This window comes from Xenopus laevis, chromosome 2L, assembly GCF_017654675.1.
Source record: "Xenopus laevis strain J_2021 chromosome 2L, Xenopus_laevis_v10.1, whole genome shotgun sequence".
Classification (NCBI taxonomy): Eukaryota; Metazoa; Chordata; class Amphibia; order Anura; family Pipidae; genus Xenopus; species Xenopus laevis.
In genome coordinates this window covers 164,508,028-164,523,783 of record NC_054373.1, presented here as the reverse complement: position 1 = coordinate 164,523,783, position 15,756 = coordinate 164,508,028, and the positions used below count along the sequence as shown (strand labels likewise).

At 40.2% G+C, this 15,756-nt stretch overlaps 1 protein-coding gene across 3 annotated transcripts in view; it reads right to left on the bottom strand.

Moving 5' to 3' along the window:
• Window positions 1-15,756, bottom strand: part of LOC108707566 (receptor-type tyrosine-protein kinase FLT3) — a 66,142-nt gene that overhangs the window by 34,226 nt on the left and 16,160 nt on the right. For 2 of the 3 annotated variants that reach the window (XM_041582656.1, XM_041582657.1), the window contains exons 2-6: window positions 7,874-7,977; window positions 6,127-6,329; window positions 3,695-3,810; window positions 1,262-1,373; window positions 218-378 (exon numbers count right to left, since the gene is read on the bottom strand). In XM_041582656.1, coding sequence (XP_041438590.1) covers window positions 218-378; window positions 1,262-1,373; window positions 3,695-3,810; window positions 6,127-6,329; window positions 7,874-7,977 — 696 coding nt within the window. Of the gene's footprint in view, window positions 1-217; window positions 379-1,261; window positions 1,374-2,312; window positions 3,064-3,694; window positions 3,811-6,126; window positions 6,330-7,873; window positions 7,978-15,756 lie in introns of those variants that run through there. The other variant, XM_041582658.1, reaches the window with a different exon arrangement.

Genomic DNA, 15,756 nt, shown 5'->3' with positions numbered 1-15,756 from the left:
GTTCTGTTTCGTTCTAAGGCCTGATCTCTGCCAGAAATGTGGTTTTAGCATATTGGCATTAACAATATAGAAGTATGACTTGCCATACAGAAGAATGGCAAAAACAGTTATTTTGCTCTCGTATTATTAATATAATTACATTTATTTAAAGCTCTCGCCCCTGCACAGCACAAGAAGTGATAGAACAATACATACATTCTCATACAGTTCTTTTTACCTATTGTATACAGTTGGGTACATTCTGTGCCAAAGGTATTAGCGACACAACACAGAATATATTCATCCTGCAGAAAGCGTGAATCCAGGGCATTCATTACCCTGCGCCTGCCATAAATGTCAGTGCCACTGAACAAATGTGTGCCAGTCTTGTTTATACACCTGCAGACATCACAACAAAACTAGGTGTTATTATCACATTTATTTTATATTTGTACATACTGAATTCATACTTTTCTCAGCTTACAATAGTAGCAAAACTTAAATACGGCCATTCACAATAAATCCACTGCAGGTATTGGACCTGTTATCCAAGATGCTTGGGACCTGGGGTTTTCCAGTTAATGGATCTTTCCGTAATTTGATGCCTTAAGTTTACTAAAAATCATCTAAACATTAAATAAATTCAATAGGCTGATTTTGGTTCCAATAAGGATTAATTATATCTCAGTTTGGATCAAGTACAAGCTACTGTTTTATTATTACACAGAAAAGGGAAATCATTTTTAAAAATTTGAAATATTTGGATACAATGAAGTCTATGGGAGATGGCCTTTCAGTAATTCAGAGCTTTCTGGATAACGGGTTTTTGGATAAAGGATCCCATACTTGTACTCCCATTGGGTAGGTACAGTATGCGCAACACTGAATTATGGAACTGCACCCAATATAATAGTGTTGATAATACCGATATGGGACCTGTTATCCAGAATGTTCGGGACCTGGGGTTTTCTGGATCTTTCCGTAATTTAAATCTTTAAATCTAGTCTACTAGAAAATCATGTCAACATTAAATAAACCCAATAGACTGGTTTTGCTTCCAATAAGGATAAATTATATCTTAGTTTAGATCAAGTACGAGCTACTGTTTTATTATTACAAAGAAAAATCATTTTTAAAAATTTGGATCATTTGGATAAAACGGTGTCTATAGGAGACAGCCTTCCCATCATTTAGAGCTTTCTGGATAATGGGTTTCTGGATAACAGATCCCATCCCTGTACTATATCACTGATCTACATGAAAAATAAATATCTTGTGATACCTGCCATGAGGGGAAGAGCACAATAACCAATATATAGTAGGTTCAGGGTATCCTTCAGATATGCAGCTCACAATGTTATTCGTTTCTGTAAAAAAAGGTTTTCTTGGTTTGCCTAAAATAATTGAAAAAACAAAACAAAACAAAAAACAGTCAGATTCCACAGAATTAATGATTTAATGAACCCTCAAAGGAACCGTAGGTATTATTCAAAAGGATAAATGATTAAATATTTTGCATACAAGTCAGTTTCAAAATGAGTTTGTATTTTTTTCAACGGTTTGTCAAGATATTTAATGGTTTATTTCAGAATTCCTGCTGCAAAACACAAACACATGCTGTGAGTCTCCTGGTCTAAAAAGCTTATTATTTGGCTGACAAATGGCATAATTGGTTGTTTGTAGCAGGTAAATGAGATGTTAGATAGAGTGAGTGCACTACCAGCGCTCCCTAAGAGGTTAGGAGGTGGATAGGGGAAAGAGTGAAGATACCTATGTGCCTCCCCTATATGAATAATGCTGCCAAATACAGGCAGCATTGTATTCATGGTGGAAGCCCCAGGATGGAAAAGTGAAAAGAACAGTTGCAAAATATTGAATGTACAGCTATTGGCACTACAGTGTGACTTTTGTGGTTTAATGATGCCCTTGTCTTAAAGGAGAAGGAAAGCTACTGAGGCATTTTATTGCCACTAGATTAGCTGCAATAGTGTAAACTAGAATAATATATTTATTCTGTAGAACGTTTTACCATACCTGAGTAAAAAGCTCTAGATTAAGCTCTCTATTTGTTTATCTGCAGTATTAGCTTGGTGTGACATCACTTCCTGCCTGAGTCTCTCCCTGCTCACTTATAGCTCTGGGCTCAGATTACAGCAGAGAAGGGAGGGGGTAGAGGAGCAAACTGAGCATGCTCACGCTCGGGGCAAGGAGGTTTAAAGGACCAGTAACATAAAAAAAATTTTTTAAAAAAATTCGTTAGTACACATCAAAACAAAAACACCAACACAAATTATACTTTAAAATCACAAAGCTTTTATTAAGAAATAACTTACAGAAGCTGCACTTCCTGTCCTTTACAGAAACGGCGAAAAGGCGACCATCCATCCTGCTGGGTTCGATTTCTCCTCCTGGCTACTCTGCTGACAGTGTGTGAACGAGCAACTATTCACGGACAGGCATCATCTCTCCTCGGCTCTCCTCTCCTTCACTGTGCATGGCTTCCCTCCTCCTCGCTGCTCCCCCCCAGCCAGATCCCCTGAACTGAATGATGAATGATCGGCCCGCTTGTCACTTCACAGCCGCACAGTATCTTTATTGCGCGTATTAACGGTGCGCAGGGGGAAGAGGAGGCCAAAGGGATTACAGAGAAAGCTGCTCAGTCCATTGCCCTCACATTTTTATCCTGACCCCTTGTGCCTCTGGCTTGTGGTGAGCTGAAGTTTAGGAAATACTCTCTCTCAGGCTCTGTGCATTGCAGCAGGGACGGAAAGTGTGGTTGAAGCACAATTAGGAAAAGAAAGGGATGTGGCGCCTCAGGACTTTCCCCCTGCGCACCGTTAATACGCAGCAATAAAGTGACAAGCGGGCCGATCATTCATCATTCAGTTCAGGGGATCTGGCTGGGGGGGAGCAGCGAGGAGGAGGGAAGCCATGCACAGTGAAGGAGAGGAGAGCCGAGGAGAGATGATGCCTGTCCGTGAATAGTTGCTCGTTCACACGCTGTCAGCAGAGTAGCCAGGAGGAGAAATCGAGCCCAGCAGGATGGATGGTCGCCTTTTCGCCGTTTCTGTAAAGGACAGGAAGTGCAGCTTCTGTAAGTTATTTCTTAATAAAAGCTTTGTGATTTTAAAGTATAATTTGTGTTGGTGTTTTTGTTTTGATGTGTACTAACGAATTTTTTAAAAAAATTTTTTTATGTTACTGGTCCTTTAAGATGCAAACAGGAAGTCTGATACAGAAGCCCATGTGTACACAATAGAAAGAAAGAAATGCTGTGTTTCTTTTGACAGAGGACTCAGAGCAGCATTACTTTGAGAGTTTACTGGTATATTTAATCTGATAAGGATTACTTAGTTTTAACCTTTACTTCTCCTTTTAAAGTGGCCATACACGGGCTGATAAAAGCTGCAGACAGACTGAGTCCCTTCCTGATCGATATCTGGTCGAAGGTCGGGCAGATGTCGATCGGGCAGGGTTAAAAATCCTGTCCGACCGCCATATTGGCAGCATTATGATCCAATCATTTGGCCCTAGGGCCCACGATCGGATCAGCCCGATATTGCCCACCTCAATGTGGGCATATTGGGGAGAGATCTGCTTATTTGGCAACATCGCCAAACAAGCAAATCTCTCCATGTATGGCCATTTTAAGTTAGGAAAAAGTTGATTGTAACAGTGGGATAAATGTGTATGTTTAATTATACGACTTACTTACCTTTTACCTTTAATTCAATATGCACAGAGAAGCTGACATTGTCATTGTTAATGAGGAGTTTATATTCCCCGGCGTGTTTCTCTGACATTCTTACTAGGTCCAAAGAAATGACGAAGCTGCAGAGATACAACATTGTGCATAAAAAAGTTATTTTACAAAAAGATTCCTCTGCTTATATCAGTGAGCACTTCCTCGTTTGTAAAGAAAAGACTGATCATTCATGGTTGGGTATTACCTAAATGCAAAATGATTCAGATACTGGTTTTGTTAGCAGTTTATACTATTGTTCTTCATGTTAGTGATGTAGGCGCTAATTAAAATTCGACCCACCCCATCCTAACTCGATCTGTCAGTAACCGCATGCGAACCTAACCAGGCACACTCCCCTATATATATATATATATATATATATATATATATATATATATATATATATATATATATATATATATATATATATAATATATATATATATATATATATATATATATATATATATATATATATATATATAATATATATATATACCAATGCCAGCACCCGCTGTGATGTTACAGGAGGACCAGGCCTGTGTGAGAGTATAAAATAGCACCCATAGGGGCAAATTTATTTACCTTCGAAGTTGTGCCAGCGTTGGCTTCGGCGCACTTCGCCAGGCGAATTTTCGCTAGGGCACCGCTAATTCACTACAATCCGAAGTTGCACTCATGGAGGCGAAAGGTAGCGAATTTGCGCTAGCGTTACTTCGTCATGCAAAGCGAAGTTATTCTAGCGATGCCTAATTTGCATACGGCGCCAAGTTAAAGTACAATGGACGTATATGTAGCAGCAAATACATTACACTACACAAGCCTGGGAAAGCTTCATAAAATAAAATAGAGTTGTTATTTTGCCCTACACATGAGCCCACTGTATAGTTTAGGTGCCATATGTTAGGAAATGTAGGGGGGAAGGAGGGTACCCCCAAAAAAATGTACGATCTTTTTCAGCCTGTCACCCTTAAAAAAGTAAAAGACGCCAGTAATCCCTATCTACTCTATTGCACTTCGCCTGGTCTGAGGTGGCGAAGACAAGTCTGGCGCAAGAGGTAACGTTCAGTAAAATGCGCAAGTTAGTGAATTAGCGTAGTTATGTCCCTTCGCCATAGCACAACTTCGCCTGGCACAAGGGTGCGAAGTAGCGCTAGAGTAGGTCCACTTCGCTATCGAATTTACACCAGCGCCTGTTAGTAAATCGACAAAGTGATGAAATCATGTGACGCTGGCGAATTTGCTCTAGTGTTAGCCGCTTCGCGCTTTAGTGAATTTGCCCCATAGAGTCTGAAGTGAGGCAGTGGAAGGCCGCGGGATGGATGGAGGCTAAAGTTCAGCCCGAACCCGCCGAGGCCCGAGGGCATATTGCATTTATTATTAGCCTATCTATTGCATTTATTATTAGCCTATCTATTGCATTTATTATTAGCCTATATATTGCATTTATTATTAGCCTATCTATTGCATTTATTATTAGCCTATCTATTGCATTTATTATTAGCATATCTATTGCATTTATTATTAGCCTATCTATTGCATTTATTATTATCCTATATATTGCATTTATTATTAGCCTATCTATTGCATTTATTATTAGCATATCTATTGCATTTATTATTAGCCTATCTATTGCATTTATTATTAGCCTATCTATTGCATTTATTATTAGCCTATCTATTGCATTTATTATTAGCCTATCTATTGCATTTATTATTAGCCTATCTATTGCATTTATTATTAGCATATCTATTGCAATTATTATTAGCCTATCTATTGCATTTATTATTAGCCTATCTATTGCATTTATTATTATCCTATCTATTGCATTTATTATTATCCTATCTATTGCATTTATTATTAGCCTATCTATTGCATTTATTATTAGCCTATCTATTGCATTTATTATTAGCCTATCTATTGCATTTATTATGTAGAGAATTATTTAAAATAAGGAGATGCCCCTCTCTATCTGTCCCACTTGATTTTAGTGGTCCGCAAGATCCTTCAATATCTCATTAAGGTGGTGATATGACATTACCCTGGAGGTCCTCCTGTGTATATTACAAGTATGGAACTTGTTATCCAGAATGCTTGGAACCTGAGGTTTTCCAGACAAGGGGTCTTTCTTAATTTGGATTTCCATACCTTAATTCTACTAGAAAAATCATGTAAACATTAAATAATACCAATAAGGATTATTTTTAGCTTATTTGGGATCAAGTACAAGGTACTGTTTTAATACTACACAGAAAGAGTAAATTTTTAAACATTTGCATTATTTGATATAAAGGAGTCTATGGGAGATGACCTTCCCATAATTCGGAGCTTTCGTGAGTCGATATGTAATGTATATTATATTACAGTAATTTAGATAATAAATAGGAAAACTGCTTTACTCACCTGCTGTTCCAGTTCTGTGACATTCTGCATGGTGTGATGTTATCTGGGAGCAGCCAGACACATGATACAATCCCGCTTACATTCAGGGTCACTTCCAGTGTTACAGAGTCAAATACATTGACTTCCACGGGCAGTTTTGCTCTGATGACATTTTCTGAGCTCCAGTAACACCCCAAGTCGGTCGCTGTGCTCATGTTAGATATCTAGAGTTAATGGTATGAAATGGGGTAATAGGTTCTAATCTTAGAAAATTTGTCATGGGAAAATTCGCCATGACAAAAAAGTCGCCAAGACAAAAAGTCAGCATAAGAAAAAACACCCATTGACTTTAATGCATGTGGACCAAAAAGTCGCAGAGACCAAAAAAAAAGTTGCCACAAGAAAAAACACCCATTCATTTGGAGCGAGAAAAATGGCAGCGCTCTTGAACTGAATAGAAAGTCGGAGTTAACAACTACACGGTCCGACTTTCTGCGTGCACTGTCGGACTGGCCCACGGGGATACCAGGAAAACTCCCGGTGGGCCCAGGTGTGTCAGTGGCCCCTCATGCTGCTAAACTTTTGGCCGATTTCATGGTCATTCCCTATTCTATGAGAACAAAGAGGCTAAATAGAAGGAATATAGATTATAGTTTGAAAAGAGAAGAGACTAGGAGAATAGAGGTTGATTGAGGAGATGAAGAATATTAGTACTGAGAGTGGGCCCCTGGTCTAAGGTTTTTGGGTGAGCCTCTGGTGTCCCAGTCCGACAATGTCTGTGTCCACATCCGACAATCATGTCACGTCGGATGTAATGTAGTTATTACCTCCGAATTTATTCACCCATCACTAATCTTCACGTGTGTACTCCATCCAACTAGTCGCGTGCGTTTTGTTGGCGGGCGTTGATCAGACAAAACCACTTGTGGAGCTCTACCCTAAGGGTAGATGTGTTCTCTGTACATATTAATATATTTATGAACAATACTTTTTGGATACGCTCTAACCCTGCAGCCAATAATTTTAATACAATGCGGTAACACGCAAAAATCCTCCTTAAAATCTCTCACCCTTTAACTGGGTGGGTCCAGGTGCAAATGCCCCGGACCAGTCGCTTAAATTGTTACTCTCATTAAGCATTCAAGTCAAGTTACTCAGCGCTCCAGGACTCTGGCTCGGGTGCGACGCCCCAAACCCGTAGCTTAGGGAGGTCTAGCCGACAATCACTTCAAAACTGCTGCATGCACTTTCACAAACATTTGTTGGGGAAATAAAGTTACTTTTTAATCCACCCCTGACCTCTGGTTTGTGAAAGTGCACGCAGCATATTAATATATATATAAAAGAACCCCAAAAAAGGCCATTCATTCATAATACTCCCTGCAATAGTTTCAACAAAATTCTGAAGCTATAAAAGATTTCTACCTATTTATTTTGAGATAATTTCCAGATGGTGCTTGTCTTCCTAAATTGGAAATAGGCAAATGGTTTAAGTTTATGGACAGATAATTTTTATGCTAAATCGTCAGCATAACAGTAAAATCAGCCATCCTCGATGGCTTATGGTGGAAAACCAAATGGAGACACTTTTAAAGGAACAGTGTATTACAATTCCTTTTTTTAAAGACACACATTTGAGATACATATATATATACATATATATATATATATATATATATATATATATATATATATATATATATATATAGTCCAGAGAGCTGAATTTGTGCAAAAGTATATAAAAACTGGATTATGTGTTCATACTTACCCTCGCTGCTGGTTGCGCTACTGTGGAGCTTTTTATGATATCACATTTGATTGCCAAAGAACTATGGCTCCTACCCATGCACAACAGCATTAACATGTTGGCAACTGAAAAACAAGACCACAGAAAATATTTACAGACATGTGTAAGCTGCTTAAGATATATACTAAATGAGCGGATCTTTGCCTGATTTGGCCACAAACACACTGGTCTAATTTAAGCTCATCCAATCATCTGGTTACCAGGCCAATGAGTGCATCATACTGGAGGCCTATGCAGATCCATCAGCTGAGCAACACATCTATGGGCTGATGTACTTCATGGATAATGGATCTTTGCAGAGGTTGCTTGAGTAAGTAATGAAAAATAGTGGGAGAGTGGGTCTATGGTCTAAGGTGGTGATCCCCAACCAGTGGCTCATAAGCAACATATTTCTCTCCAACCTCTTAGATGTTGCTCCCAGTGGCCTCAAAGCAGGTGCGTATTTTTGAATTCCAGGCTCGGGGGCAAGTTTTGGTTTGCAAAAAACAGGTGTACTGCCAAATAGAGCCTCCTGTAGGCTGACAGTCCATATAGGGACTAGAAATAACTAATCAAAGCCCTATTTTGACATCCCTGGTAACTTTTTTCATGCTTGTGTTGCTCCCCAACTCTTTTTACATTTGAATGTGGCTCACGGGTAAAAAAAGGTTGGGGACCCCTGGTCTAAGGGTTGCTGGTGGAACCCTGGCATTCCAGTCCAACACTGAATCAGTGTTTGTCACTCACAAACACTTTTTGCACAGTAGTTATACTTAAAGCATTAAACAATGACAGAAAAAAAAATTCTAACTTAAAAACAGAAAGAATGGCTGTTTGAAAGATAACAGATTTCGGCAACCTCTAAAGCTGCCCATAGTCACAAAGGTATCATCGTACGAAACTAATGTTCATACGATTTTCAGAAAGTGCGTGGAGTGTCCCGACATTTTTCGGGACAAAAAGAAAACATTGTTGCAAAGGGAATGTTACTGGATTTGGCTGCTACAATCAAGGCACCCAAGAGGTTTAAATGAAGAATTCCATATGTCTGTCTTTCTGTAAACTTTACCTAAAACAAATTCCTCTCTGTTTTTTGCAGATAAATCTTTCTACGTGAATATACATCAGGGATAGCTAAGGTTTCCTGCTCTTTCTTCCTTTTGTGCAGAGTAAGATAAAATACTTTGATATTTTGTTACTAATTTTGTTTCCCTTTACATTGAATTTTGTGGTATTGTGGAACTGTAACTCACTGCTTCACCAGTGGACTTTTGGATTTTGTCCTGTGTTGACTGCACTTAGTGGTGCACTTAGTTAAATCATTTATTGTACAAATTTAACGATTTATTGTATAAATTCACTTCAAGCTGTACTACTTTTTTGTACTATCTACTGCTTGTTATGTATGCAAATTAGTTTCATTTGTGTGGGCATACCTCACAACTGTCCTGTTTTCAGCAGGACAGTCCCGCTTTTGACAGCTTAACCTTCAGTCCCGCGTTTGTACTGAAAAGTCCTGACTTTCTATGCACTGAACAGCCAGAAAAAGAAACAAAATTTCTAACTTAAATCTATTTTGGCATAGAGCCCAGAACAGCCACCAGGTGCAACTAAAAGGTGGCCATACACAGAGAGATCTGTTCGTTTGCGGATCTCTCTCCGATATGCCCACCTTGAGGTGGGCAATATCGGGATGATCCGATCGTGGGCCCTAGGGCCAAACGATCGGATCCTAACGATTGGGAACGGGCGGTCGGATCGCGGGACCGCATCAACGAACAAACGCGGCCACGATCCGACGGGATTTTTTGTCCCATCCGATCAGGGAAGCTCGTCAGGGAAGCTCATACACGGGCCAATAAAGGTGGCCATACATGGAGAGATCCGCTCGTTTGGCGATGTCGCCAAAAGAGCAGATCTCCCTCCGATATGCCCACCTTGAGGTGGGCAATATCGGGCTGATCCGATCATGGGCCCTAGGGCCCAACGATCGGATCCTAGCGAATGCAAACGGGTGGTTGGATCACGGGACCGCATCAACGAACAGATGCGGCTGCGATCCGACGGGATTTTTAATCCCATCCGATCGAGATCTGGCCGACTTTCAGCCAGATCTCGTTTGGGGAAGCCTGTCGGGGGCCCCCATACACGGGCCAATAAGCTGCCGACTTGGTCTGTCGGCAGCTTTTATCGGCCCGTGTATGGCCACCTTTAGATACTTTGTAACAATTCTGAGATAAGCAAATAAGTAATCGTAACAATTCAGATAAGGAGGTCCCTTAGGGAAAAGTTAGACTCACAGCTGTGATTGGGGAGATAAGTTACCCAGGGGCTAATCTCCCTGAACTGCCTCCCCACCGACTAGAATGAAAATCGCCGGCAGGATGGCACTTCATTTTCCGAATTTGCCTCACGAGGAAACTTCGGGCATCTTCGAAAAACGAAGCGCACCGATTGCCTTTCTGCCGGCGATTTTCATTCTAGCTGGCGGGAGACAGTTCGGAGAGATAAGTCGCCCGAAGAAGAGATTTGTCGCCGGATGACTAATCTCCCTGAATTGCAGCGTGTGTCTCTGCCCTTAAAGGGCAATTCACCTTCATTAGCAAAACTGTAATAACTGAAAAAAACACAGAAATATGTTCATAACCTGCCAAATTTTGTAAAATGAACATGGAAATTAGGGGGTGTGGTCATAAAAATGGGCATGGCCAAAAACATCTTTTTATTTCCAAAATGTTGGGAGGTATGGTGTGGGGATGTTAAATACTTGTCTCATGTACCTGTATGCTTGACAAAGGGGTTGCTGCCCCAAAAAGTTGCACTTACTAATCAACACGCAAGGGCTTGTCCTGCTTGCATTTGCCATGTGTGCCAGTGAATGTTCTGCATCGTTGAAGGTTGGGAGGGAGCCGATCCCTCTATCATTGAGCACAGGGCTCTCAATACTTTGAAGGCCATGTCAGGCCGGACTGGCAATCTGTGGGTTCTGGCAAATGCCAGAGGAGCTGTTATAAGGTGCCATAAAAGTCAGTATTTATTGGGCTGTGTGGGCTGATTGGGCCTCTGTGTACCTGAAATGCCAGGCCTATTTAAATTCTCAGTCCGGACCTGGGCCAGGGTGTGTGAGTTGGGATTAACCGTTACCCCGACATATTATGTACTATGTCGATCGGTCATTCAGCCAATCAGACAGGTTAAAAAATAATTTCTCTGCATGTATTGCCTATCTGACAATATCAGTCGGAGACTGTCACTACATTTTGTCGGACATACCGTAACTTTGATACGATTGCTGTCTGTCAGTTAATGGCCAGAACATTGTCTGATTTGTTATTTTTACTACTATCGTCCATCCGATATAGGCTTATAATTTACACCAAAGAGTGTAAGTCATTTCATGTAAGTTATTAACAATATATAACATGTTTGGTGGGTTTAAGATTGGTCGGTACGACAGTTGAATGATAAATGGCAAAGTAGGATTTACAAACCCCTCTATTTCTAATTCTAGGACTTATACATTATGTATACAATATCTCTGTATATCATTTTATTTAAAGCGGCTGCTCAGCTTTAAATTAACTTTTAGTATGATGTACAGAGTCTTATTCTGAGACAATTTGCATTTGATTTAAATTTTTTATTATTTGTGGTTTTTTGAGTTATTTAGCTTTTTATTTATTTATTCAGCAGCTTTCTGGTTTGAAAATGTCAGCAATGTGGTTGCTATGGCCCAAATTACCCTAGCAACCATGAATTACATTAAATGAGAGACTAGAATAACAACCACAATACATTTGTAACCTTACAGAGCATTTGTTTTAGAAGGGGTCAGTGACCCCCACTTGAAAGCTGGAAAAAGTCAAAAGAAGAAGGCAAATAATTTAAAAATTATAAAAAAGATAGAATGAAGGCAATTGAAAAGTTACTTAGGATTAGCCATTCTATAACATACTGTAAGCTCAATTAAATATGAACTATCAACAAAAACCTATAGTGTTGATTATTTTTTATTGAAATGGTTCCCTAAACCTCCCCAATGAAGTCAGAGTGATGGGAGATTTCAGATGTATATTTACAGGTATAGGATCCATTATCTGGAAACCCGTTATCCAGAAAGCTCAAAAGTACCGGAAGGCCGTCTCTCGTAGACTCCATTTTATACAAATAATGCAGATTTTTAAAAATGATGTCCTTTTTCTCTGTAATAGTAAAACAGTACAGTGTACTTGATCCCAACTAATATATAATTAATCCTTTTTAGGGTGGTGGCACAGGGGGCGATTTTGACGCTTGTGATAAATCTTTGCTACTGCGGGAAACTGATCTCTCTGAAATGCCTTCCCACCAGCACGAATATGAATCGCTGGCAGGATGGCATAAGCGTCACTTTGGTTTTCTGAATTCGCCCGAAGTTGCCTCACAAGAAAACTTTGGGCGACTTCAGAAAACCGAAGCAACGCTTTTACCATCCCACCAACGATTCACATTTTTGCAGATGGGAAGGCATTTCGGGGAGATTAGTCACCCGCATTAGCAAAGATTTACGGCAGGCATCTAAATTTCCCAGTGTGCCACCACCCTAAGATGCAAAAAATCTTATTTTTTAAATACATTTTAGGTACACTTTGGGGGTTATTTATCAAAATCCGAATTTATCACATTATTTTCTGAAATATGCTCCAACTAAATCTGCACAGGTTATTTCCCCTTATTTATCAATACATTTTACTGAAATATTCCAGGGTGGAAAAAAAATTTGAAAAAAAAATTGCGAAAATCGTACAAAAACTCAAATCGCATGAATTTTTGGATTTTCCTCCTGAAAAATCTTCTGATTTTTGCACGAATCCCAGCGCAGATCAGGATATCTGCCGGACTTCTCCCATTGGACTTCTCCCATTGACTTGCACAGAGATTATATCTGAGATGCTGAATTTTCGGATTTGGACTTTTTCCATCCTCGGGGTATAATAAATCCTGAAAATTCTGAGGTTTTTTTTCGTTAAAAATTTGGATTTTATAGTCAGGAAAACTCGAATTTTTCAAGTTTTTGGCTTTCGGACTTTAATAAATGACCCCGTTATGTACGGAGATCCAAATGACTGAAAGATCCCTTATCCGAGAAGCCCAATGCCACAAGCATTTTGGATAACAGGTCCCATACCTGTATATTTAGAAAGCTATTGTAACCTTTAGGGCAAAGACACACTACGATTCAGGGAGATCAGTCGCCCGGTAACAAATCTCCTCTTCTTCGGGGCAACTCATCTCCCCGAACTGCCTCCCCTGTCTTCCCGCCGGCTACAATAGAAATTGCCGGCAGGATGGCACTAGGAGCGCTTTGATTTTCGAAGTAGTCTAAAGTATCCTCGTGAGGCAACTTCAGAAAATGAATCTCTCTGAGTGCCATCCTGCTGGCCATTTCCATTCTAGCCGGCGGGAAGACAGGGGAGGCAGATTAGTCGCCCAGAAGCAGAGGAGTTTTGTCGCTGGGCGACTAATCTCCCCAGCGTGTCTCTGCCCTAAATATAAGTCAGACAAAATGCAGAGGACAATGGTCAACATATCTCTGGTGCACGTGAGCTTCCACTTTCCCATTTTACCACATGAGCTATTCAGCAAACTGAACAGCTTGGCATCAAACAATCATCATCCAATAGTAGCCACTCTGTTGCGATAGCCTTACATTTTGTTTCACATTGATGAATGTGCAGTAATTCTAAACGCACAAGAAGAAGACAGGCTCTGAGAACAGAGCAGAGTATGAAAATACAGCCGCCTCAAATACCTATCTGATTGTACTCACTAATCTGATCTCAGCAACAGAGCAGTTCTTAGGTCGGAGTCCCTAAGCTACAAACCAGAATAGTATTGCAAAATCTTGATCCTCTAATCAGTTATGTTTTGTTTTTTTGCTATATTGTGAAAGTGTGTTGTTTCCAGATAACCTTGCAGATCTGGTGACTGTGATAACCACACTGGTGTGAAGCTCACCTCAGGTTCAAGAGTTTTTCCTTACTCTCTCTCATGTGGCAGGCTTTGTGTGAGAAGGTTAAATAAACAATAAACCACAGTATTCCCACATCTAAATATGTTTGCAACAATACAATGTGTGCTCAGTCTATCTCGTTTCATAAGAATGCGGCCTGCTGGTGGCACAGTTTTAGTGGCGTCTAACGACAATATATCATTTTATGACAAATATATCATTTCATCTCAACACAGGAAGTAGTATATTAGTCTCCGCATACTTTAAAAATTACATATCAGTGAAGTTGGAGCACAATGCATCTGGATTCTGTCTAAGGGGCAAATTTACTTACCTTTGATGTTGCGCCAGCGTTGGCTTTGCCGCACTTCGCCAGGGCGCCGCTAATTCACTAAAATCTGAAGTTGCGCTCAGGTAGGCGAAAGGCAGCGAAGTTGCGCTAGCGTTAATTCGACAAGCGAAGTTACGCTAGTGATGCCTAATTTGCATACGACGCTTAGTTAAGTTGAATGGACGTATATGTAGCAGCAAATACATTACACTACACAAGCCTGGGAAAGCTTCATAAAATAGAGTTCTTATTTTGCCCTATACATGAGGCCAGTGTATAGTTTTAAGTGTCATGTGTTAGGAAATGTAGGGGGGAAGGAGGGAACCCCCAAAACAATTTACAATCTTTTTCAGCCTATCACCCGTAAAAAAGTAAAAGACGCCAGCGTTTTTTGGGACTTAGAAAAAATTAAACTTTTTTTGAAGCAAGCCCTCTCTACTCTATTGCACTTCGCCTGGTCAGAGGTAACGGTCAGTAAAGTGCGCATGTTAGTGAATTAGCGTAGTTACGTCCCTTCACCATAGCGCAACTTTGCCTGGGGTAAGGGTGCGAAGTAGCGCTAGAGTAGGTCCACTTCGCTAGCGAATTTACACCAGCACCTATTAGTAAATCGGCGAAGTAACAAAGTGACGTCACACTTGCGAATTTGCGATAAAGTTAGCCGCTTTGCACGTTAGTGAATTTGCCCCTATGTTGCATCTTAGCAGACAGAAGGAGTTTTTTTTCTACTTTTCATTTTGGGGGCTTTTTTGCACTTTTAATTAGAGCACACTTCTCTGAGACTCTATAACAGCATTTTAGAATGCTGGGGACATTGTTCTTATATTGCTGGGTTCACAATGTCATGAAGTGCTGGGGCACTGTGCTATACATTGCAGGAATGTCTGTCTCAAAAAATCCTGAAGTCACTTTGAGCTGAAGTGTAATCTCAAAATGTCATGACATGCTGGGGCCATTATGTCATGGTCTTTATTTCAACAGAAATGAATGAGCAATTCTGTAAAATTGTTTTAATTTAATCTTAACAATTTTTGTTCTTACAGATGAAAAGGGCTGGGACACAGTAGTATAACGGATACCTTCAAAATGGGCTTGGACTACAAAATTGTATTTTTCTCCTTTGATCAATGCAATCCATGGGGGAAATTCACTAACCTGACGAAATTCGCCAGCGCCGGCTTCGTTTAAAGCACAACACCTCACCAGATGTAGATTCGCTAATTCACTAAAATCCGAAGTTGCGTCCAGGGAGCCAAACTCTGGCTAAGTTGCGCTAGCGTTACTGCACCTAGCGAAGCGAAGTTGCGCTAACGTTGGCTAATTTGCATACGGCGGAAAGTTAAAGTATAATGGACGTATATGTTGCAGCAAATACATTACACTACACAAGCCTGGGAAACCTTAATGAAATAAAATAGATTTGTTATATCACCCTACACATGAGCCCAGTGTATAGTTTATGTGCCATATGTTAGGAAATGTATGGGGGAGCCCGGGTACCCAAAAAAAATTTTTATGGACTTTTGCAGCCTATCACCCTGA